The sequence below is a fragment of the Oncorhynchus mykiss genome, chromosome 5 (assembly GCF_057628025.1).
Source record: "Oncorhynchus mykiss isolate SJ-2025 chromosome 5, ASM5762802v1, whole genome shotgun sequence".
In the NCBI taxonomy this organism is placed as follows: domain Eukaryota; kingdom Metazoa; phylum Chordata; class Actinopteri; order Salmoniformes; family Salmonidae; genus Oncorhynchus; species Oncorhynchus mykiss.
The window spans coordinates 90,892,321-90,919,820 of record NC_143026.1 but is presented as its reverse complement, the minus strand read 5'-3'; the positions used below and the strand labels follow the sequence as shown (position 1 = coordinate 90,919,820).

At 43.1% G+C, this 27,500-nt stretch overlaps 1 protein-coding gene across 3 annotated transcripts in view; it reads left to right on the top strand.

The window, feature by feature from the left end:
* Positions 1-6,816: 6,816 nt before the first annotated feature.
* LOC100135870 (insulin receptor) overlaps positions 6,817-27,500 on the top strand; it is a 178,037-nt gene continuing 157,353 nt past the window's right edge. For all 3 annotated transcript variants that reach the window (XM_036978849.2, XM_036978848.2, XM_090236342.1), the window contains exon 1: positions 6,817-8,051. In XM_036978849.2, the coding sequence (XP_036834744.1) occupies positions 7,973-8,051 (79 nt within the window). In that variant the 5' untranslated portion in view covers positions 6,817-7,972. The remainder of the gene's footprint in view (positions 8,052-27,500) is intronic.

The window sequence follows — 27,500 nt, the reverse complement described above, 5'->3', positions numbered from 1 at the left end:
TCAGGTTATGCCTCTTTGCTAAAGTTGTCTTCAAAGTTTTATTTTCCTCTATCCTCCGACCCATAGGGATGATTATTTCTAGTCTCTACTCCTATAGGGATGATTATTTCTAGTCTCTACTCCTATAGGGATGATTATTTCTAGTCTCTACACCTATAGGGATGATATATCTAGTCTATACTCCTATAGGGATGATTATTTATAGTCCCTACTCCTATAGGGATGATTATATCTAGTCTCTACTACTATAGGGATGATTATATCTAGTCTCTACACCTACAGGGATGATTATATCTAGTCTCAACTCCTATAGGGGTGATTATTTCTAGTCTCAACTCCTATAGGGGTGATTATATCTAGTCTCTACTCCTATAGCGATTATTATTTATAGTCCCTACTCCTATAGGGATGATTATATCTAGTCTCTACTCCAATAGGGATGATTATATCTAGTCTCTACACCTATAGGGATGATATATCTAGTCTATACTCATATAGGTGTGATTATGTCTAGTCTCTACTCCAATAGGGATGATTATATCTAGTCTCAACTCGTATAGGGATTATTATTTCTAGTCTCTACTCTTATAGGGATGATTATTTATAGTCTCTACTCCTATAGGGATGATTATATCTAGTCTCAACTCCTATAGGGATGATTATATCTAGTCTCTACTCCTATAGGGATGATTATTTCTAGTCTCTACTCTTATAGGGAAGATTATTTCTAGTCTCTACTCCAATAGGGATGATTATATCTAGTCTCTACTCCTATAGGGATGATTATATCTAGTCTCAACTTCTATAGGGATGATTATTTCTAGTCTCTACTCCTATAGGGATGATTATTTCTAGTCTCTACTCCTATAGGGATGATTATATCTAGTCTCAACTCCTATAGGGATGATTATATCTAGTGTCTACTCCTATAAGGATGATTATCTAGTCTCAACTCCTATAGGGATGATTATTTCTAGTCTCTACTCCTATAGGGATGATTATTTCTAGTCTCTACTCCTATAGGGATGATTATTTATAGTCTCTACTCCTATAGGGATGATTATACCTAGTTTCAACTCCTATAGGGATGATTATTTATAGTCTCTACTCCAATAGGGATGATTATATCTAGTCTCTACTCCTATAGGGATGATTATATCTAGTCTCTACTCCTATAGGGATGATTATTTATAGTCCCTACTCCTATAGGGATGATTATATCTAGTCTCTACTCCAATAGGGATGATTATATCTAGTCTCTACACCTATAGGGATGATTATATCTAGTCTCTACTCCTATAGGGATGATTATATCTAGTCTCTACTCCTATAGGGATGATTATATCTAGTCTCTACTCCTATAGGGATGATTATTCTATGGCTACTAATATATATGTTCTATGGTCCAGGCTACTAACAGATATGTTCTATGGTCCAGGATACTAATAGATATGTTCTATGGTCCAGGATACTAATAGATATGTTCTATGGTCCAGGCTAGTAATAGGTATGTTCTATGGTCCAGGATACTAATAGATATGTTCTATGGTCCAGGCTACTAATAGATATGTTCTATGGTCCAGGCTACTAATAGATATGTTCTATGGTCCAGGATACTAATAGGTATAAACCAGATAACTCTGGCCACGTGTGACAAAGACACTGACAGACGTGTCCCTGTTTGCCTCGTCTAACTCTGAGTCTGTCTATACAGCGGGGAACAGCAAGCGCCAAAGAGTACATCCCCCTTAATGGAGGGAGCAGTTTAAAAAGGATCATCCTGGAGCGTTTTGTCTGTTTTGCAGATGACCCTCCTCTGTGAAGCACCCTGAGGCAGAATGGAGGCTGACACTAAACAGGGGCTCAGCTTCCTGCCTCTCACTCTCCCCTGGCTACTGGTTAATTACACTGCCTTCCACTGTAACAAAGGGCAGCGCTTCTCTCAATTCAAATATATAAATCCTTTAATTTGCAGACGGTCGGTGTACGCGATTCGGGGAACGGGGCTGGGGAGTGTGTGTGTTCCTTATCTCACACTGATGAGACTGATGACAGAGGTAGAGCCCAGTGGATGGTCAGTGTGTGTGTGTGTGTGTGTGCGTGTGTGTGTGCGTGTGTGTGTGTGTGTGTGTGTGTGTGTGTGTGTGTGTGTGTGTGTGTGTGTGTGTGTGTGTGTGCGTGTGCGTGTGCGTGTGCGTGTGTGTGTGAGCCCAGTGGATGGTCAGAGTGAGGATTCTTGTAGTATGGGGTCTCCAAAAATGTGAATCCCCACCTTCTGGGGAACTGTGTTGGGGTGGGGACTGACCTCAATGACACCCCCATGACACCTGTTGACCCAGAATGATACTGCACTGCAGCATAAGGAAAGGCTGCAGAAACAGCGCTGCAGGTAGGTAGTCAGGTTACCAGGACAACTCTATCCCAGCCTCCATCAGAACACATGGTCTGACGTATCACAGTCCACAGAGGCACTCCAGACCCAACTCCCTAACCAGGCCACGAGTCCCAACTCCCTAACCAGGCCACGAGTCGAGAGGAGAGGAGCTCCGGTCCCAACTCCCTAACCAGGCCACGAGTCCCAACTCCCTAACCAGTCCACGAGTCGAGAGGAAAGGAGCTCCGGTCCCAACTCTCTAACCAGGCCACGAGTCGAGAGTTGATGCGCTCCAGACCCAACTCTCTAACCAGGCCACGAGTCGAGAGGAAAGGAGCTCCGGTCCCAACTCTCTAACCAGGCCACGAGTCGAGAGTTGATGCGCTCCAGACCCAACTCTCTAACCAGGCCACGAGTCGAAAGGAGAGGAGCTCCGGTCCCAACTCCCTAACCAGGCCACGAGTCGAGAGGAGAGGAGCTCCGGTCCCAACTCCCTAACCAGGCCACGAGTCGAGAGGAGAGGAGCTTCGATCCCAACTCCCTAACCAGGCCACGAGTCCCAACTCCCTAACCAGGCCACGAGTCGAGAGGAGTCTGAGGCATAGGAATAACATATTATCCATGACTGTTTTCTTATTGTTTGCCATGTACAGTGGATTTGGAAAGTATTCAGACCCCTTGACTTTTTCCACATTTTGTTACCTTACAGCCTTATTCCGAAATGGATTAAAAAACTTTTTTTCATTGTCGATCTACAAACAATACCCCATAGTGACATCACAATACCCCATAATGACATCACAATACCCCATAATGACATCACAATACCCCATAATGACATAACAATACCCCATAATGACATCACAATGCCCCATAATGACATCACAATACCTCATAATGACATCACAATACCCCATAGTGACATCACAATACCCCATAATGACATCACAATACCTCATAATGACAAAGCGAAAACAGGTTTGTAGAAATGTTCGCAAATTTATAAAAAATTTAAAACCGAAGTATTTCTGCAGCATTCAAGGTCCCCAAGAACACAGTGGCCTTCATCATTCTTAAATGGAAGAAGTTAGGAACCACCAAGACGGTTCCTAGAGCTGGCCGCCCGGCCAATCTGAGCAATCGGGAGAGAAGAGCCTTGGTCAGGGAGGTGATGAAGAACCCGAGGGTCACTCTGTTAGAGATCCAGAGTTCCTCTGTGGAGATGGAAGAAACTTCCAGGACAACCATCTCTGCAGCACTCCACCAATCAGGCCTTTATGGTAGAGTGGCAAGACGGAAGCCACTCCTCAGTAAAAGTCACACGACAGCCTGCTTGGAGTTTGTCAAAAGAAACAAGATTCTCTGGTCTGATGAAACCAAGATTGAACTCTTTGGCCTGAATGCCAAGCGTTACGTCTGGAGGAAACCTGGCACCATCCCTACGGTTAAGCACTATGATGGCAGCATCATGCTGTGGGGATGTTTTTCAGTGGCAGGGACTGGGAGACTAGTCAGGATTGAGGGAAAGATGAACGAAGCAAAGTACAGAGAGATTCTTGATGAAAACGTGCTCCAGAGCGCTCAGGACCTAAGATTGGGGCGAAGGTTCACCTTCCAACAGGGCAACGACCCTAAGCACACAGCCAAGACAACACAGGAGTGGCTTCGGGACAAGTCTCTGAATGTCCTTGAGTGTCCCAGCCAGAGCCCGGACTTGAACCCGATCGAACATCTCTGGAGAGACCTGAAAATAGCTGTGCAGCGAAGCTCCCCATCCAACCTGACAGCTTGAGAGGATCTGCAGAGAAGAATGGGAGAAACTCCCCAAATACAGGTGTGCCAAGCTTGTAGCATTATACCCAGGAAGACTTGAGGCTGTAATTGCTGCCAAAGGTGCTTCAACAAAGTACTGAATAAAGGGTCTGAATACTTATGTAAATGTTATATAATGTCAAGGGGTCTGAATACTTTCCGGATGCACTGTCTGCTGCTGTATTTTTAGGTTTCCATGGTTTCCGTGTTCAAATCCATGACGTTCCAGACCTTGTGAAAGCTATTCCTAAATGTCCTCGTTCACTCTCTGTTCCTTTTCCTTCCCTTCCCCTTTCATTCCACTAACTGCCAGTTGTTTCCTTCCCCTTAGTCACGACATTCCACTAACTGCCAGTTGTTTCCTTCCCCTTAGTCACAACATTCCACTGACTGCCAGTTGTTTCCTTCCCCTTAGTTACAACATTCCACTGACTGCCAGTTGTTTCCTTCCCCTTAGTCACAACATTCCACTGACTGCCAGTTGTTTCCTTCCCCTTAGTCACGACATCCCACTGACTGCCAGTTGTTTCCTTCCCCTTAGTCACAACATCCCACTGACTGCCAGTTGTTTCCTTCCCCTTAGTCACGACATCCCACTGACTGCCAGTTGTTTCCTTCCCCTTAGTCACAACATTCCACTGACTGCCAGTTGTTTCCTTCCCCTTAGTAGTAAACACCAGGGCACTAAACACCAGGGCACTAAACACCAGGGCACTAAACACCAGGGCACTAAACACCAGGGCACTAAACACCAGGGCACTAAACACCGGGACACTAAACACCAGGACACTAAACACCAGGGCACTAAACACTAAAGCACTAAACACCAGGGTACTAAATGCCAGGGCACTAAATACTAGGGTACTAAACACCAGGGCACTAAACACCAGGGCACTAAACACCAGGGCACTAAACAATGGGGTACTAAACACCAGGGCACTAAACACTAGGGTACTAAACACTAGGGTACTAAACACCAGGGCACTAAACACCAGGGCACTAAACACCAGGGTACTAAACATTAGGGTACTAAACACCAGGGTACTAAACACCAAGGTACTAAACACCAGGGCACTAAACACCAGGGTACTAAACACCAGGGTACTAAACACCAGGGCACTAAACACCAGGGCACTAAACACCAGGGCACTAAACACCAGGGCACTAAACACCAGGGCACTAAACACCGGGACACTAAACACCAGGACACTAAACACCAGGGCACTAAACACTAAAGCACTAAACACCAGGGTACTAAATGCCAGGGCACTAAATACTAGGGTACTAAACACCAGGGCACTAAACACCAGGGCACTAAACACCAGGGCACTAAACAATGGGGTACTAAACACCAGGGCACTAAACACTAGGGTACTAAACACTAGGGTACTAAACACCAGGGCACTAAACACCAGGGCACTAAACACCAGGGCACTAAACACCAGGGCACTAAACACTAGGGTACTAAACACTAGGGTACTAAACACTAGGGCACTAAACACTAGGGTACTAAACACTAGGGCACTAAACACCAATCAGCACAGGTGTTGTAAGGTGGTATAACAAATGTGTTATATATCCTGTATCTCCTCAATTATTTTTTTGGAAGGGGGTGGTGGTGTTCACATTTCAAGATTTAGGGCCAATCAATGTAATTCATGTTCCATGTGTGTGTTTTGCTGGAGAGAGGACGAAGAAGTACTGCAGCAGCCTCTCGCTCTGAACAAGCAGTGCTGCAGGCACAGAGAGCATTAATCTGAAACAACAACAAAAAGTGCATGTACTTTATTTTCCTGAATGTAATTTCCTGAGATGAGGATTACTTAAAAAAGGTGTATATTTAACATGTTGGTCATTGATCAATTTGAATGAACAACACCACCATGACAAATGGTTTGGTTGAACAACAAGATGACGAAATGTGATCCTGGATGATTCGAAATACTTCTTTGCCCTCAAACAACAACCACAGAAGAGAAAGACGTCCTGCATGCAAGGCATGCAACCACCATGTTAATCATGAACAAGCTCCCACACTCATAAAATGTTGTCAAATCCATGGTGACAATACTGGGGTTATGCTGATGTGTTTGTCATGCAAAACTGAATGACTGGACTGTTGTGTACCAAGCTAAAGGCAATACTAGGCTTCCTTCCTGCCTCCAGGGTCGAGATAAGACTATTTACTTATACTAGTCTCTGCTAAAAAAAAACATCCCATTATTACTTTGAATCTACACTATACTTAAACAAATTAAACTATAATTCATTTGTGCAATTTGGAAATCATTAGTTAGAATAAATATTGATACAAATTATAAATTAAAGATGCATCTGCTGCCTATCACTTTATCTGGTAGTTTTATAGGCAACTTGGCAGATAAGATTTTTAATTACAATTTACTATGAACATTTTTTAATGTTTTTTTATTTTTATGAACACGTGCCGGCTGGAGTAATAGAAATAACTCCAAATCGTTCATTTTAAATTGTCTATCATCTCCGAACGATTGCGTTTTTGTCGTTCTAATAATATTTTTGGTTGGGTGACACAAAGAGAATTTTGTTAGGCTCATGGATGGGCTTTGTATAGTGCAATACACTCCAATCCGCACTACCCAGCGGTTCTCGCACTAGCTCTAGTCCGTGTTTTCCAACGTCCCCTATCTGCCCCAGCTGACTGGCAGTACTTGTTTACTGGTGGATAGACACAGAAAGAGACGAAAAGGGGGGAACCTGAAAGAGGTACCGTTTACGGGGATCGAAGTTTTTCCACACTTCGAAGCGGCGAATATTATTTGTTTAATGGCTAAAAGTAACGTTCGCTGTATCACGTTTATTGTTTATGGGTGTTTTCATTTTTGTCGTGGCGTGACTGAAGGAGTTCAGAGGAAGGTCGTTGAAAAAGCTATCCGCGTTTTTTCCTTTTCCTGCATGAATCCAAATGAGTTCCTGGGGATGTGTTCATGTTTTTATTCGCACGTCTTAAAAGGTGGTCTTGCTGTGATACTGCGAAGAAGGGGAAATACTTGGGAGGTGCATGAACCACTCAATCAGCGACCTGTGGATTACAGCAAGATAGCCAACTCGATCCCATTACTATAACTAGTTCATGTTAGCTAGTTGGGTTATTGGGTTGATAGACATTCGGCTAAAACAACTGGGGATTTTTTTTGGAAAGAATAGGACACATATTTCGATATTACTAAGCATTTAAACATTTTGTTTTGCTTTATTATATGAAAATACGGTATCTGAGTGTTTTACCAAAAGCACGACCGCCCATAGCTAATTCCATGTATTTTCAACATTGTAACCTCTTTTGTCGTGGAATGAGCCCGTAGTTAGTATCCCGACGTGTTCCTCTTTACTAGTTTAGTTTGCACTGTGGGATTTATTTTTCTCGAATCGGAAGACTTTTTATATAGAACAGATGAAAGTGACCTATCCCTTATAATTGTGGAGAAAATGAAGCTTTTTATTCGCAAATGTATCGCCAGAACCCAAGATCACGTTATTTAGTGGTCATTTGTTTCAGGGATAATCAAAAATCACCAAAATTAGCTGGGAAGATATCAAGATAACGTTACAACCACATTGGACCCCCCCCCGGCCCCTTTTGAAGGGGGGCTAACTGGACTAGTTCTCGTCTCTCTCTTTTTTTTTGAATATTTGTTTGTTTTCATTTCTTAGAAACACATTTTTTAAAACAAACTTTGGATATCTTCAAAACAACCCCCACGTTTTTGGATGCACTAAAAATAAGAGAAAACAATCGAAGTCACAATGCGGCTTGGGACCTCAGCGGCTGTTTTGGTTACTTTTATCTACATGGTGTGTCATGGTGGGCTAACACATGGAGAAAGTAAGTACAGCTATATTCTAAATGCAATACTGGTTAATGATTCATGTGACTCACTCTACACACCACCCATCCTACCATCATTGTAGGCACCGAATTTCATGTGTTTGTTATTCCCATGGAAAAAAAATAGGTTTTAATTTAAATTAGGGATTCAATGCAGTGGTCACTGAAACAATATGATTGTTTGACCATTTTACCATGAGATTTTTGCCTAAATTATAGTAAACACATTTGCGTCCCATGGTGTTTTTACAAATATTTGTTAGCAAAGTTATTAAAGAATAGCCACGGCCACTCTTAAAATATATTATTGAGGCCTGTCATGGATGCGTCAACCCGAGGGCCAGATTAGCTCCTGATATGGACTAGGGTGGTCTGTTGCAGAACATCTAAACAGGAAATTGTATAATTCGCTTGCACGCGTAGGCCCCTTCATGGCGACTTGCTACGCACACTCACGTTGTAGCTGGAAATGTAAACACATTTAGCCAACGTTATGAAGGTCCATGAAATCGCCATAAACGCAGGATTAATAACAAACACTATGCCCATCTCTCAGAAGAAATGCCTGAAATAATGTTCACATTCACACGCTCACCATGTGTCGGACAATTACTGTGAGTGTGAGGATGTTTACTATGGAGGAAACAAAACAAGATTCCAGGCACCCTTTAACTATATCTCTTGTTTTATGATACACTTTGTTTGAAAAACGAGGCGTATCTTGGTGGCATGTGCAACCATTACATTTTAAAGTATACAGGCTCTATCCTTTTAGCTTTATTGCAGCAGAAAAATATAGAACCCACTCTCTGCAGTGCCTTCATAGCTGTCGTACGTTTTCCCTGTGTATTGATCCAAACCTTTTCAGCTCAGGATTCAATACATTTCTCACAGCATACCGTATATTTATGTCACTATAATCCTGTCCTTTAATGCAGTCTTTTGGGCTTTAGTCCATGCCTGTAGTTAAGTGGGCTCCCGTAGTTGGCACACTCGGTCTAAGGCACTGCGTCTCAGTGCTGGAGGCGTCACTATAGACCCTGGTTCGATTCCAGACTGTATCTCAACCAGCCGTGATTGGGAGACCCATAGGGCGATGCACAATTGGCCCAGCGTTGTTAGCGTTTTGGCCGGGGTAGGCCGTCATTGTAAATAAGAATTTGTTCTTTACCGGCTCGCCTAGTTAAATACATGTTATTTCAACATGTTTTTTTTTATTTTATTTTTTAAATTTTTTTAATAAATCTGTGACAAGTGACACGTTGTTGTTTCATCCTAAAGATGGCATAGTTTGAATATTGAACTGCAGGATAAAAACAATATATCGAACTGCTCAACTATGTAATTACAATAAGAAGAAACAAAACCTAACAACTGTTGCTGTTGTATTTAGGCTGTATTTAAGGTTACTACCTTTGCTCTGCGAACTTGGCCTACTTTATAATGTAAAGAGGCTGGCTAATGGCTAACTGTACTCCGAGCTTCACTGGAACTATTTCATTTTAAACATCTGAAGTCACCAGAATAATACATGTTTGTAAAAAAAAAAAACATACACAGGCACACCATATTAGGTGGATTACCAGACAACCGTGAAATAAGTGTGGTCAAATGTACCATTCCATTCAGTAGATGTTATTAGCATGACTCGGAGCCATGCACAATTATGATGACATGGTACAAGATAAAGTGCCTCACCAGACCCTACATATTTTCCCCAAAAGTTTTCTAGTAAAATTGAATATTTCCTAGATGAGTGTATCTGAAGTAGCTATTTTTAGTCTTGGCTGTGGTATTTTTTTGTTGTTGTTGTGCTACACCCAAAATGTAACCTCATGAAAATATCTAACTTACAATCTTTACACATTTCTCTATAGCTATCTGTTACACCCTGGTATGTTGATTTGAAACAAAAAAAAATGTTCATGGACATTTTAGCTAGCTTGCTGTGGCTAACAATTTTGTCCTGGGAGATAAAACATTGGGTTGTTGGGTTGTTAATCTACCTCGACTGAATGTTGTCCTCTTGTTGCTGGGTATTTGTCGAACTTTGACCTGGAGTCCTATCAGCTTCAGTGTCATAACCCTAACCCTTTGACCCGGAGTCATACAAAATTGGGTTTTCTCTACTAGGACGATTAATCCATAGATAAATGGGAGAATCATAGTTTTAACTTTGATTAATCTTTTGTTCATTTTTCATCACTCACGTGGGTTTATATGCTTGTGAAAACCAATGAGTAGATGGGGGGGGGGGGGGTGGGTTGGTCATCGTAAATAGATCCAAGTTTTATTTTAGCTTATCAGCAACGCAGGTGTTCATTGACACTGCAGTGTAATTAAATGATTGAATAATGTACCGTAAACCGCACTCAACATGGCCAGTCTGGTTTCCCTGTTCCAGCGATGCTCTGTTTGCTTCTCCGCAAGGCCGAGACATAAATACTAACATATCCACTTTAGAACATTCTAGAACATAAGAGTCCATTTGTTAACATTAGGCTAGTAGGGATTACTGTGATGGCCCAATGAAGGGAACACATCTCAATGTCTCTCTTTTTATATTTAGATAAACTTAAAGCTCACACACACGATTGTCAAACGTTTGCCTGCCCGACAGTACTTAGCACATCTTAACAGAGTGTCGGCAGTCAAATCTCTTTTGTGTTCACACAGCAAAGACCTTGGAAGTCGTCAGTCACTTCTTAAAATACTCCAAACCAGAAGGTGGCAGTAGCGTTGTTTGGCAATGCATATCCATGCGTATTGCTTATGGTCTAGAGTCTAAGCAATCTCTGTTAATTTAGTTGATAACAGCCAGGTGGCCACAGCTAGATAACAACAAAGAAACCATTTAATTCATTCTCCATTATCTCATACTGACAGTGCCAGCCCATAGCCAAATGTTTAGACAGCTAGCTAACGTTAGGGACACTGCACTAACAATGGCAGCTCTTCCATGGAAGCTATCTAATCCATTGTGATTGAATTATAACGTCAATACTAGCAACAGTGGTTAACTATCTTGGATGAAGTATTTTTGTTGTTGTTGTGTCTGTGTACAGCTAGCTATATTGTGTATATGAAGTGTGACTGGCTCATCCGTGGATGTATGGGGAAAATGCTATTCCCCCCCCCCCTTTTATTTGTTTGAGGTTCATGCTCTCTGATTGGCTCAAAGTCAAGTTGTTGGGCCACAGACGAGCATTGCGATAGCTACAAACCTATCGGGTCGTCACACATCAGGTACCGCTTTTGTTCTAGCATGAGAAGGAACCGCCTCTCACTGTGATTGAGTACCTATCGGCAGTCTTGGTGTGTCTCATGCTTAGGTTATGTCAAGCATTTGGCTAGTAAGGATCTCTCTGCTGATCCAACAAAGCATCTGACAAGTAGTCTCTAACTTTTAGTCTTCTCTGTTTTACTGTTGCGCCCTCTTTCTTTCTGTGTTACAACCAAACCGGGGACAGTTGGGGTGTATCTGCTATTTGACAAAAACCTCATCCCATTAGTGTTGTCTCACTTTAAACCGCTCCAGAGTTCAAAGGAGATTTTTTTCTGGGTATTTTACACATGGCATGTATGCAGAGAAAACGGCTTCTTCTGCAGAGAGGGGCCCTGCTAGAGGACGGCTGCTATCTCTTTCTGGGGGGTTGGCGCATATGTCAAGGGCTGTTTTGTTCCTGATTGACTGAATTCTGTGGGAAGTGACCATATTTGGCATTAAATGTAAAAAAAGAAAAACACACAAAAAAAACAGTACAAAATAGCTGGATGTTTTGAGCTGTAGCTGCATGTATATTACTGTAGTCTATATTGTCATTTGTCTCATAATTCTGATGCAGAAGAGATTGTGTATCGATATCTAAACCACACCGAGGTGCATAAGGGTCTGAACGATAACACAATATAGTGTGTTTTTCTGGCGCAATACGCTACTGTTGATTGTGTCTGTTTGTCACACAGGACACGTTAGGTATGGAGGAGATGGAACACTACCATAGAGTCTCTATCCACGAAGCAACCGCTGTCTCGCTGCTGTGTAACGGAAAGAAAAACTAGTTGTGTAACACCTGCCTGGTCCCTTTCTTGTTCTTCTCAGACTTGTGAGTGAATCTCTGTAGGAAGTGGGGGGGGGGGATATTCCAGAGCATCAGCTCGTCAATTCGTAGTAATTCGTTAATTCATAGTATGTGCTCATAGTTTAATTTTATTTTATTCAGGTGACCACAACAAAATTGTCTTTTAAAAAAAAAATGTCTCTCCATTTTGTAGAGTTAACTAATAGTCTTGGATAGGAAATTGGGAATCCCCTCCCCCTTTATAAAAACACTCCATAGAAACACGGTGTTAAACAGGGACTGACGCCTTTGGTGAACGGCTGAACAAAGAACTAGGAAAGGAGGGTCATTTGATTCGCTCTGGGAACCGAAGGCAGTGTGTCTATTGTTTTTTTTGTGTTGACTCTCCCGTGGCCCCTGTTTGGGAACCTCAGGCACATATTTTCCCACAATGTTGTGCGTGTGGAATGTGTTTTTGAAGTGGGCCACCCTGTAGGTAGACCACAGCCTGATGTCTGCAGGTTTGGCTCTCTGCTGTGCTGACCTTTTTCCGGGCCATGGATCTCGACATTGGTGATCTAGCATGTGAACAGCATGTCCTTGCCTGGGAGTCTCCGAGGTGGGCCTTTCTCTCTGGCTTCTCTGGGTCTGGGGTGTCCTGTCTATCTATGCCCACTCCTCCATGTTCTTGAATAACAGGCTACCCGTGTAGGAACATGCATGGGTATTACGAAGCAAGTAAAGAATTGTGCCCCAGGATATTTTCTTTGGCCCGTTTCTCTGATTCGTAGTGGTAGGAAATGTGAGCTGTGAAAAACATTTATTTGTGACAGGGGAAAACGTGTTGTAGCAGCCTATGGTCTGGATGTGGAAGGAGAACGGGAGGTTCAGCTGTTTTCATAAAGGGAAACCTTAAATCATCACGTTCAGTTGTTGGCCCTCCTCATGGTCGATGTGATGTTGACAGCCTCACTGGAGGGAACACAAAATGGTCGCCACTCACCAAAACATGGGTAGTGGCTGTACCTAGGCTACATATGGTCATTTTCTGTAGCTAAACAGTCTGTCTGATCACATTCAGCCACATTTATTTTATACAAACACATAGTGTAATAAATTATTATAAATAAGCAGTGATCATGCATTTACTTTGTTTACTTAGCTACAGTTTATGAACGAAAGCCCGAGCCATTGTTTTGCCTGAATAGTTGCGTTTTCCCTGAACCTGTTTTGATTCTATATAAGTAGCCTAATTGTGTGGCGTAAAGTCTATTAGATTATTACAGGCAAATGCAACAGATGGAAATCTAACAAAGGCAATAGCCTAACATGCTGCCCAAACCGCCTGTGTTGCGTCCGGTGCAAAATATATGTACACATGAACGTTTTTTTCAATAATTTCACAGAAACGGCTTGTTTGCGACAACGGGTGTCTGCGCAGAACTCGGTTCTATTTTAGACGTTTGACACACTGCAAGTCCCTCATCTCCCATCCACTCAATGTTTTTTTAATATTTTTTTTATGAGCATATACCCATGTGGATGATTGACAGATGAACGAGGTCCAGCCTTCTAGTCCAGTTGGTTGCCATGCCAACCTCCATATAAAATCCACAGAAGAAGAATGAACGGGGAGAATAACTGACTAGGTTTCCACTGTGGATTAATTGTCTGTGTAGAGAACACATTATTATTATTATTATTATTATTATTATTATTATTATTATTATTATTATTACATCATTATTTTGTGACTCTACAAAGGTCCTGAAAAAAAAAATACAAAGAAATATGACCATACGTGTTTCAGGTAAAATGACAACCTCACGTTTATCTCCCAGGACACCAGCAGGCCGACTGCATTAATATTTCATGTGTATTTCATGCTGCTGCTACCTCCTCTGTTTATCGTATATGCATAGTCACTTTAACTATACATTCATGTACATCAATAGGGCCGACCAATCAGTGCTCCCGCACATTGGCTAACCGGGCTATCTGCATTGTGTCCCGCCACCCCCTCTTTTACACTACTGCTACTCTCTGTTTATCAAATATGCATAGTCACTTTAACCATATCTACATGTACATACTACCTCAATCAGCCTGACTAACCAGTGGTCTGTATGTAGCCTCACTACTGTATATAGCCTCACTACTGTATATAGCCTCACTACTGTATATAGCCTCACTACTGTATATAGCCTCACTACTGTATATAGCCTCACTACTGTATATAGCTTGTCGTTTTATTTAACTCATTGTTCACCTAATACCTTTTTTGCACTATTAGTTAGAGCCTGTAAGTAAGCATTTCACTGTAAGGTCTACTACACCTGTTGTATTCAGCATTTCACTGTAAGGTCTACTACACCTGTTGTATTCAGCATTTCACTGTAAGGTCTACTACACCTGTTGTATTCAGCATTTCACTGTAAGGTCTACTACACCTGTTGTATTCAGCATTTCATTGTAAGGTCTACTACACCTGTTGTATTCAGCATTTCACTGTAATGTCTACTACACCTGTTGTATTCAGCATTTCACTGTAAGGTCTACTACACCTGTTGTATTCAGCATTTCACTGTAAGGTCTACTACACCTGTTGTATTCAGCATTTCACTGTAAGGTCTACTACACCTGTTGTATTCAGCATTTCACTGTAAGGTCTACTACACCTGTTGTATTCAGCATTTCACTGTAAGGTCTACTACACCTGTTGTATTCAGCATTTCACTGTAAGGTCTACTACACCTGTTGTATTCAGCATTTCACTGTAAGGTCTACTACACCTGTTGTATTCAGCATTTCACTGTAAGGTCTACTACACCTGTTGTATTCAGCATTTCACTGTAAGGTCTACCTACACCTGTTGTATTCAGCATTTCACTGTGAGGTCTACCTACACCTGTTGTATTCGGCGCACGTGACAAATAAACGTTGATTTGTTTAGACCTAGGGCTGTTGTGGTGACCGTATTACCACCACCACCGCCGGCGGTCACAAGTCATGACCGCAGTCAAATTCCACGTGACCGTTTCCACGGTAACTAGGCTTCTTTTTCAAATCATCATCCTCCCATACCTCATGTACTCTAGCCCATAGGCCTATAGGTTTTGTGTCACAAATAGTCTTAAAATTAAACACATTTATTCTGCTTTTACAATCCGTGTAGAGCCTAACTGGCGTACATAACTGGCGCGTGAGTTCCAAGTCGGGGGAAGATCATTTTCACAACAAAAAATGCACCTTTTTTTTTAAAATAAAGCATTACTTAATTCCATTTGCAGTCACTTTTTTGAGAGAGGTGTTTCCCCCGCTAATTGATTACATTTTGGAACGTTTTCCCTTCTAGCCTACTGCAGCGTGCACATTGTTGCACGTATAATGTGAAGAACTATTAGGCCATCAACCTTTTTAAGCTAAATGTTCTGATCTGCTGCATCAGCCTCATTTGTTTTTAAATTATATATTTTTTTAATGCAAATTATTGTATTAATCTAGGATCTGTCGCGTTCCACAACTGTCCCAGACTATGTTTGGAATATTTGTTTCTCACACAGAAGGATTTAAACTTTCGTACAAGTAAACGTGGACAGTTCTTCTAACCTCTTCAGTATGAGACTTGGAATTTGAAAAGGGCGCGTGCAGTTGCGACCTCAGCGTGTCTTCACTTGTAGCCTACTTCGGAACCTAGATTCCCGCGAGAAGGACCCTGTCACTTGACAGGCATTGGCTAATAAGAATTGAGAGATCTGTGAGAGGTGCAACGGAACACGGTCATTGGCAACCGGGAGAATGGAATTATAATTATTATATTTAGCCGAAGGGCATAACGGGCACTGGCCGCAAGCCATGATTTTTTTTTTTTAGGAGGCATTATGACCACACAAAGGGGATGCCACTGGGAAATTCAAGGCCTGTGCCCGTTTTAAAATGTTAGCGGTCTTTTAAGCATTCTAGTACAATTAAATAGTTAACACACACACACGGACGCAGCGGTCTAAAGCACTGCATCTCAGTGCAAGAGGCGTCACTACAGTCCCTGGTTTGAATCCAGGCTGTATCACATCCGGCTGAGATCGGGAGTCCCATAGGGCGGTGCACAATTGGTCCAGGTTTGGCTGGGGTAGGCCGTCATTGTAAATAAGAATTTGTTCTTAACTGACTTGCCTAGTTAAATAAAGGTTACACACACACACACCACACTGACAAAGAAGTTATTTTGTTGGTATTTACGTATGTCCCCATTACCAGAAAACATCATCAAAACCTATTTCTTTCATTTACTCGATGTGCTGTTTCATTGTTCAGTTGTTTCATTCTCAACCAGGATTTCTATGGAACGCCCTTTGGGGTCTCTGCTATGGAACGCCCTTTGGGGTCTCTGCTGTGGAACGCCCTTTGGGGTCTCTGCTGTGGAACGCCCTTTGGGGTCTCTGCTATGGAACGCCCTTTGGGGTCTCTGCTGTGGAACGCCCTTTGGGGTCTCTGCTATGGAACGCCCTTTGGGGTCTCTGCTATGGAACGCCCTTTGGGGTCTCTGCTATGGAACGCCCTTTGGGGTCTCTGCTATGGAACGCCCTTTGGGGTCTCTGCTGTGGAACGCCCTTTGGGGTCTCTGCTATGGAACGCCCTTTGGGGTCTCTGCTGTGGAACGCCCTTTGGGGTCTCTGCTATGGAACGCCCTCTGGGGTCTCTGCTATGGAACGCCCTTTGGGGTCTCTGCTATGGAACGCCCTTTGGGGTCTCTGCTATGGAACGCCCTTTGGGGTCTCTGCTATGGAACGCCCTTTGGGGTCTTTGTGTCAAAAAAGATACAGTAGCACTGTCGAAGCTGTATAAAAAAATTAAGAAAAAAGTCTGCAAACCCCGGCCACAAACAATGTGTTCACAATACCGCGTTGGCATTAAAGCACCATTCGACTTGGTGCTAGCTAGGTACCAAGCTAATGCTAACTACTCCAGAAGTTGCAGTTGAACGACCAGACAGCAAAAGCCAACATCACCCACAACAGAGAACGGTTGTTTGTCAAGGGCAAGGAATTCCATTATCTTGGCTTTAATGGATTTCGCCTTTTGAGTTGTCTCGCGGAAATGTTGTTACTCTTTCAAATGACTGCTGGACTTGTTGGCTGCTCGATCCACACAGCAGACATTGTGGGCCAAGTTAGGAATGCTGTGTTGCACGTGTCGCGCAACATTTTTCCGTGGCGTTATTATGTTATGTACCTACGTTATGTAGGTAGGCACGTCAGCTTTCACATCAGTTTTGCACATCGGTGTTACACTAGACATCGGCCGATGAAAGGAATAACAAATCCAGTTGTTTGTGCCGTCCGTTTCAGGAAAGTACCTGCGTAATTGCGCACCCAGCTCACTCAGGTGCTTCGCTATATCACATTTGACATTGTAAGCTTGTTCATTTGCACACAATGATGGAAAGACCTGTGTGTTGTCCTTGTTAATGCAGACAGAAAAGAGCGCCTTCTTAATCATCGCCTCAGTTTTGTCCCGCACATTGAATATAATTGCGGAGAGTCCCTGTAATCCTAGATTCAGATCATTCAGGCCAGAAAAAAACATCACCCAGATAGGCCAATCATGTGAGAAACTTGTCATCATGCAAGCAGTCAGACAAGTGAATTATATAATTGCATAATGCAGAAAATACACGAGAGTTCAGGGGCCTTGCTTTAACGAAGTTAACCATTTTCACTGTGGTCTCCAAAATGTCTTTCAAGCTGTCAGGCATTCCCTTGGCAGCAAGAGCCTCTCTGGATGCTGCAGTGTACCCAAGTGGCGTCGGGAGCAACAGCTTGCAAGCGCGTTACCCCTCTACTTTGTCTCCGTCATGGCTTTTGCGCCATCAGTACAGACGCCAACACATCCTGACCACCAAAGTCCATTTGATGTCACAAAGCTGTCCAGTACTTTAAAAATATCCTCTCCTGTTGTCCTGGTTTCCAGTGGTTTGCAGAAGAGGACGTCTTCCTTAATTGACCCCCCCATAAACGTAACGGACATATACCAGGAGCTGTGCCAGGCCCGCCACGTCTGTTGGCTCATCCAGCTGTAACGCATATAATTCATTGGCTTGTATGCGAAGCAGTAATTGTTTCAAAACATTCCCTGCCATTCCCTGCCATGGGGTGGCAGGGTAGCCTAGTGGTTAGAGCGTTGGACTAGTAACCGGAAGGTTGCGAGTTCAAACCCCCGAGCTGACAAGGTACAAATCTGTCGTTCTGCCCCTGAACAGGCAGTTAACCCACTGTTCCCAGGCCGTCATTGAAAATAAGAATTTGTTCTTAACTGACTTGCCTGGTTAAATAAAGGTAAATAAAATAAATAAAATCTCACTGATGAGTTGTGAAACAGTGTAGTTTGATGAAGACATTGTCTGTATAGGTTGTTTTTGCCTTTTCCCCCAGCATTGTCCAGCCATATCCACGGCAGCAGGAAGAACTAAGTCCTCCACAATAGTATGGGGCTTGCCTGTCCTAGCCACTCAGTAGCTCACCATATAAGACACTTCTAGCCCCTTCTTATTAATGGTATCTGTTGATTTTATACATGTCTTACTACTGGAAAGGCATCTCTATTCTCGCTCAACAAACTCCCTTGGCTTATTTATCAAATTGTCATGTTTCTAAATGTCCGAGAGAGTAACGCTTAATGTGATTAGGAGAGTAACGATTAATGTGATTGGATGAGTATCGCTTAATGTGATTGGATGAGTACCGCTTAATGTGATTGGATGTTAATTATTTGACAAGGCTACCTGTATTTGTTATTGTGTTGTTATTTCGCTGAACACTAGATGTCTTAATTAGATTTTTGGCAGTGAAACGAGGCTACTCAGGAGAGGGAAAAAAAACTTACCCAAAATGTATAGCCCAATAGGAAAATATAAATGTACTGTTTGAAAAAGTTAACTTAAAAAAAAAAATATATATATATATATTTTTTTTAAATAAAATATTTTTATGTGAATCACATTTTTATTTTGCGTACTCCCGGCTGCATTGCCCCAGTTTGGGAATACCTGGTGTAGGCTATATTAAATTGATTTATTAGACTGTTTAAATTGTTGATGTTCCGGAGGTCTGCGTCAGTGTCTTGTAGGCTACGCGTGGAAGCCAGGAGATGCTAAATGTGTTTATGTTAATTAACGGTTAATTACTGTGAGATCGGCAGTTGATAATCTTGATAATCACCGGCTGACACGATGTAAGGACCACCACCACCCTATTTCGCCGTGTCCGCAAATTAATATAGTTGGTTCACAGTTGGTATTTTAACCTGCGTGTCATGAACGAGTCTGGGTGGGGGGTGCACACAATGGCGCGTTCGGAGCCACTTGGTCATCATGTAATAATCGCAAGGGTTGTGAAGTTAAGGACTTCCTTGTCCTTCGACTGTGTTTATGGGGGAAATAGTATATTAGTGTATTGTAAAGTAAATTAACTGTTCAGTCCTCTTCCTAAATCTTTCTTGTTTTGGGTCTCTAATTCTTGCGTTCTCTCTAATTACCCATTTCAACTCCTCCCATCTCGTAGTCAAAATGTATGATTTTTGTTTGTGTGTGTTTAAAAGCGAGACCTTCCTCTCGCGCTCCGTGTCCACTTAATGATCAGCCCTGAGAAGGAAAAACACAAGCTTCCCTTTTGAGTCCTGCTATACATCACTGACAGCAACCGTTTGGTTGTGAGGAGGAAAACCAAAACATCCCCATGTTGTCTGTTCAGTGGGAGTGTAGGCCTAGTTTCCCCTACCTCTCCCCTAATATTTTAGGGCTCCCTTGGTCTCAATGGGACTTTCAGCTAAAATAAAGTTTTTTTTAGTAAAATAAAAGTTTATGTAATTATTTTGTCAAATTAATGGATTCCTTCCCTGGCTTTTCTTAAGTTTGTTGTGAATTATGTTGTCATGGAAATATGATGTTATGTCTGACTTAGTGGTGTCATTGATGCCTTCCTTCCTTCACAAGTCTGGGGATTCCTAGATAGGAAAGTGTGCCTTTTTATCTAAGGCCATAATCACTGCATTGAAATGCGGTTGGAAAAGGGAATCCCACACACAGCCCCGTTACGCCATCCTAGAACAATCTGAGATGTGCCTGTTGCTTTTTCTATATGCCCTGTTTTTAACTGTCAATGACTTCACACTATAAAATCCAAGTTAAGCCAAGCTTGTAATGCCGAGCCGGGTTGGAAGCCCTTTTGGCAGACAAGGCTGAGGGCAAAACAAGGCTGGGGGGGGGGGGGGGGTTGGCGGCATGGTAGCTGGGGGGGCATGGTAGCTGGGGTGGGGTATTTTGAGGTCTGTCATATGACTGAAAAGTGGACCTTTGCCTCACTGCAGCCCTACTCTGTTGTTAACCACTGCAGGCCCTGCTCTGTTGTTAACCACTGCAGGCCCTGCTCTGTTGTTAACCACTGCAGGCCCTGCTCTGTTGTTAACCACTGCAGCCCTACTCTGTTGTTAACCACTGCAGGCCTGACTGCTGTGTGCTGCTGCTGATGGGAGAGGAGGAAGGGTTGATCATGGCAGTGAAAATTATAAATGAACATGGATAATTAATACAATTAGGACAATTGTAGAAGTCAATGGGCTGTGTAATAATGATATGTTGCCTGAGTTGTGAAGATAATGCTTGATTAGGGCATTGAATGAGTGAATTAATTCCTTATTAAAAAAAACAACAACAAAGGCTCATCTTAAAAGTCAGAACTCATGTTTGAGATCCAATAAGTCAATATAAAATAAAATGTCTTAAATAACTCACAACATTTTGTTTGTGTATGTAGGGTCCTATAAAATCAGTTTTTTTCACCATTTTTTTTTTCAGGGTTTTGAACTCAATCTCTCTTTTTTTTTTTTGTAGAACCTAAAATGTTTTTTCTTCTCCCAAGTCCACAACAATGCTTCAACCACATCAGGAGTCTGGGGGAAAAATGGATGCCATTTTAGATTTTTGGGTGTAGTTACCCTTTTTTTAACGTGACTGTACAGCAGTTAAAGACAATCGTTTGCTAAACGAATGGCCACTGGATTGATGCAAATAATCATGATATAGTTCTGCCAGGTCTACTTGGTAGTTAGCATTTCATTGCGAAGGGTTTTGGGGTAGTCTTTCCATCTACCAGGAGAAGGTTGTCATTAGCATCATCGCTAACGGCTATACAACGATTAAGCGCACGCACGGCAAACACGGACGAGAGCATTCCTGAGCCGTTTTAAGAAAGTTGCAGGAAAAATACAAATCACTAACCAGGTTTTCAATCCAACATTTTTACGAGAGTAAACTACATGTCGGATAAAAAGGAAATGTCACGACAAGCCTGATGGAAACAGCAAATTTGTCGGAAAAATTTCCTTAATGTTGCTTGACAAGGTTGTGTTTTGTAAAATGAATTGTGAGAAATGGTGGTAGAAACTTAAGCGCAAATATTGGTATAAATAACCATTATCATATTGAAGTAAACTTGGATTCATGGAAACCATGGAGTTTATTAGTCTACCGATGAAATAAGTTATGATGCACTTCACAGGGTGGTGAAACTGCACGGTGATGAACTTTTGATTCTCCCTTTCAAAGGTCAAAGGTCTTATTCTGGTGACATGGATGATTGATGCTTGGCTACAGTTTGACATTTAAAAAAAAATCTCATGTAGGCTGAACCCAGACTGTATCTGCATGCTGTTGGGTGGGAGCGTACCTGCCAATACCAGAGGGGGCACATTTTGCTATATAACGCCAATTTGTTTTGGACAACCATTTAGTAGAGTTGTAAAATGTAATGGAACCCCATTTTTAACCTCTTAAAGTTATATTTTTATGTGCGCTACGTCATTAATCAGACTTTTATCCACAACAAGTTTATTTGATAAACACATCTCTGGTGGGGAAAAATGTGCATATTTTATTTAAGCATATTTTTGAATATTCACATTAAAATCTGTCTCCGATTGGATGTAAACCTAGCTCCTGATGCATTTTGTTCATATCTTATGATTTATCTTGGGCACTTAAATGTGTTTTAAAAATACATCTAGTTGATTTTTCTACTAAGTTTGGTTTTAATGTCTGGATTCCGTCTGCAACACAGATTTTTATAGGGCCGTATCTATGTAGCCTATGTCTCCTGATGGTAGTGTAATTAGATAAACCCACTGCTCTTGGTCTCTCCCATACACCCTTCTCAACCCGTTTCCCTCTCCTCTCTTGTCGGTTTCCTGCTACAGTGATGTATATTCCTCAGCACCGGCTCACCCAGACCCTCAAGTGCTTGGTCATAAAATCTGTATGATACTATTCTGTCATTTAAACCTTTCAACGGAGTTAAGAGGGCAATTTGTTTTATTTTGTGGCTGAATAAATGTATATATATATATATATATATATATATATATATATATATATATATATATATATATATATATATATATATATATATATATATATATATATATATATATATAAATGTTGTACCTCCTTTTGTTTCTCCTTTTAGTAAATATGGTTAGGATGACTTTTGAAAAATGATGTGACCGGAGGAGCGTAGGTCAGAATAAATAGCTTCATTACGCTATGATGATTAATTGATTCGTTTTGAAAGAGCGATGGGTCAGAAATCAACCGATCAAACTGGAATGCTAAGTGTCGTTTAAAAAATGTTTTCCCAGATTAATCTATCTTAGAGAGAAAATATATTTTTAAAGTTTTGGTTTTTGTCTACTTATGTTTTTTTTTGGTTTGAAGTAAAACATGTTTTTGGGGCCTTTTTATTTAACTGCGGATAATATCCATGTTTTTTAAAATAATTTGTGGCCCTGCCTGCACACTTCAATTTCAGTTATTTGCATAGGTGGAGTAGTTTGACACTAAAAAAAATAGTTCTACTTGATCTTCAGTTTCCCTTTTAATTAAGAGAAAGAGTTAAATAAAGTGATGTCATTCTAGAAAACAGAACAGACACAGCTCAGATCCTTCGGGAGGTGAATATACACCAGGTTTACACGCGGAGTTTACACGCGGAGTTTACACGCGGAGTTTACACGCGGAGTTTACACGCGGAGTTTACACGCGGAGTTTACACGCGGAGTTTACACGCGGAGTTTACACACGCTTCAACTGGATGCCCCTCATTGGTGGGTTGCTCCATGTGGAGAAGAACACAGGTATGCTAATTGTTTTCAGGTCACCTGTGTGCCCGCCCTACAGTAGTTATAACTGTGTGTTTGTTTACCACGTTAACTGTTCAGAGTTTGAGTTAAGGGTGTTTTTTAAGAATTGTCTGCTTTGTCAGTGACCTTGTCACTTGTCTGCTTGTCTTGCTGCACGCTTCATTGATCTTTGTCTTGGTCAGGTTGTTATTGTGAAATATAATGTGTTCTCAAGGACTGTACCTGGTTAAATAGAGACAAATGCACGGAGAGATCTTAAAGGGGCAACCAGCAGTTGCTATATCCATGGACGGATAAATTATATGTAACCCTTGAATCTTGAAGAATACAACTGGTAAATGCCAGAATACAACTGGTAAATGCCAGACTACAACTGGTAAAAATGCCAGACTACAACTGGTAAAAATGCCAGACTACAACTGGTAAATGCCAGACTACAACTGGTAAATGCCAGAATACAACTGGTAAATGCCAGAATACAACTGGTAAATGCCAGACTACAACTGGTAAATGCCAGACTACAACTGGTAAATGCCAGACTACAACTGGTAAATGCCAGAATACAACTGGTAAATGCCAGAATACAACTGGTAAATGCCAGACTACAACTGGTAAATGCCAGAATACAACTGGTAAATGCCAGAATACAACTGGTAAATGCCAGAATACAACTGGTAAATGCCAGACTACAACTGGTAAATGCCAGAATACAACTGGTAAATGCCAGAATACAACTGGTAAATGCCTCTTGAGTTTAGTTCAACTGTCGCACCCAATTGGAACCCAACATTTTAAAAGCTTGTTCAACATTTGTAAACAAACACTATATTGCCCCAAAACATGGTTCAAACTAAGTTTTGATATCATGGAGGGTCAATCCTTACACCCATAGCTCTATGAATTTGAGAGTGGTGACATTTCTCCAGCCCCATCCCTCAGCTTTTCACTTTACCAGGGGAGGAGTCCCTTTATTGTAAATTTTCCCCCTACTGCTTATTGCCGCTTTAAGGAAAAATAATGTATTTGCTTATATATATATATATATATCTTTATTTTTTTGAGCAGTGTAACACTTAAACGACACAATGTAACTCCAAGTCAATCACACTTCTGTGAAATCAAACTGTCCACTTAGGAAGCAACACTGATTGACAATACATTTCACATGCTGTTGTGCAAATGGAATAGACAACAGGTGGAAATTATAGGCAATTAGCAAGACACCCCCAATAAAGGAGTGGTTCTGCAGGTGGGGACCACAGACCACTTCTCAGTTCCTATGCTTCCTGGCTGATGTTTTGGTCACTTTTGAATGCTGGCGGTGCTTTCACTCTAGTGGTAGCATGAGAGGGAGTCTACAACCCACACAAGTGGCTCAGGTAGTGCAGCTCATCCAGGATGGCACATCAATGCGAGCTGTGGCAAGAAGGTTTGCTGTGTCTGTCAGCGTAGTGTCCAGAGCATGGAGGCGCTACCAGGAGACAGGCCAGTACATCAGGAGACGTGGAGGAGGCCGTAGGAGGGCAACAACCCAGCAGCAGGACCGCTACCTCCGCCTTTGTGCAAGGAGTAGCAGGAGGAGCACTGCCAGAGCCCTGCAAAATGACCTCCAGCAGGCCACAAATGTGCATGTGTCTGCTCAAAAGGTCAGAAACAGACTCCATGAGGGTGGTATGAGGGCCCGACGTCCACAGGTGGGGGTTGTGCTTACAGCCCAGCACCGTGCAGGACGTTTGGTATTTGCCAGAGAACACCAAGATTGGCAAATTTGCCACTGGCGCCCTGTGCTCTTCACAGATGAAAGCAGGTTCACACTGAGCACGTGACAGTGTCTGGAGACGCCGTGGAGAACGTTCTGCTGCCTGCAACATCCTCCAGCATGACCGGTTTGGCGGTGGGTCAGTCATGGTGTGGGGTGGCATTTCTTTGGGGGTGTTCGCCAGAGGTAGCCTGACTGCCATTAGGTACCGAGATGAGATCCTCAGACCCCTTGTGAGACCATATGCTGGTGTGGTTGGCCCTGGGTTCCTCCTAATGCAAGACAATGCTAGACCTCATGTGGCTGGAGTGTGTCAGCAGTTCCTGCAAGAGGAAGGCATTGCTGCTATGGACTGGCCCGCCCGTTCCCCAGACTTGAATCCAATTGAGCACATCTGGGACATCATGTCTCACTCCATCCACCAACGCCATGTTGCACCACAGACTGTCCAGGAGTTGGCGGATGCTTTAGTCCAGGTCTGGGAGGAGATCCCTCAGGTGACCATCCGCCACCTCATCAGGAGCATTTTTTGAGCAGTGTGTGTTATTTATATATTTATTTATATATATATATATATATATTTTTTATTATTATTATTTATATATATTTATTATTATTCTATATATTTATTATTATTATATATTTTTTTCAACTACCTGGACCTGGTTTATAAAACGGCAGTGAGACAAGCTTTCGCCAAATGGATGTACTCTGTATTTACTGCTCTGCTGGCTGGCTGGCTGACTGGCTGGCTGACTGGCTGTCTGGCTGGCTAGCTCAACTCTACTGTATGGGGGATGGTCCCCTGGTGCAACTCATTATTAGGAAGGTGTTGTTAATATTTGGTATAGTCCGTGTGTAATCCTCCCTCCCTCCCTCCCTCCCTCCCGCTTTTCTTCTACCCTCTCCCCTTTCTCCCCATTTAGCTCTCCCTCCCTCTTTTTATGGGGGGTGAGAGGGTTCACTCTCATCCAGTGATTTGTTTTTCTCACTGCAGATGCACACACTCACACTCAAGCACACGCACCCATACCCACGCACCCACACACACGCACCCACACACGCGCACACGCACCCGCACCCACGCACCCGCACCCACGCACCCGCACCCACGCACACGCACCCACACACACGCACCCGCACGCACACACACACGCACCCATACACACATGCACGCACGCACACACACCCACACGCACACACACACACGCGCACCTACCCGCACGCACCCGCACGCACCCACGCACGCACCCATGCGCACACACAAACACGCACGCACACACACACACGCACGCACCCATACACACACACGCACCCATACACACACACGCACCCATACACACACACGCACCCATATACACACACGCACCCATACACACACGCACCCATACACACACGCGCGCACGCACACACGCGCGCACACGCACCCATGCGCACGCACACACACGCACCCATACACGCGCGCACACACACACCCATACGCACCCCCATACGCATCCATGCGCACACACGCACCCATGCGCACACGCACCCATGCGCACACGCACCCATGCGCACACGCACCCATGCGCACACGCACCCATGCGCGCACACGCACCCATGCGCGCACACGCACCCATGCGCGCACACGCACCCATGCGCGCACACGCACCCATGCGCGCACACACGCACCCATGCGCGCACACACGCACCCATGCGCGCACACACGCACCCATGCGCGCACACACGCACCCATGCGCGCACACACGCACCCATGCGCGCACACACGCACCCATGCGCGCACACACGCACCCATGCGCGCACACACGCACCCATGCGCGCACACACGCACCCATGCGCGCACACACGCACCCATACACGCACACACGCACCCATACACGCACACACGCACCCATACACGCACACACGCACCCATGCGCACACGCACCCATACACACACACACACATGCACACACGCACCCATACACACACACGCACCCATACACACACACGCACCCACACACACACTCACCCATACACACACACGCACGCACACTCACCCATACACACGCACACTCACCCATACACACACACACACGCACACTCACCCATACACACACACACACACGCACACTCACCCATACACACACACACGCACCCATACACACACGCACACATAAACACGCACACGCACCCATGCACACCCATACACACACACACACACACACCCATACACACACCCATACCCCCACACACCCATACACACACACAAGGTTTCCGTTATGAAAATGTTCCACCGGACAGGGAATGTTTTTAATTGATTGGACTTTTTAAAATGGATTAAAAATATATATATATAGTGCCTTGCGAAAGTATTCGGCCCCCTTGAACTTTGCGACCTTCTGCCACATTTCAGGCTTCAAACATAAAGATATAAAACTGTATTTTTTTGTGAAG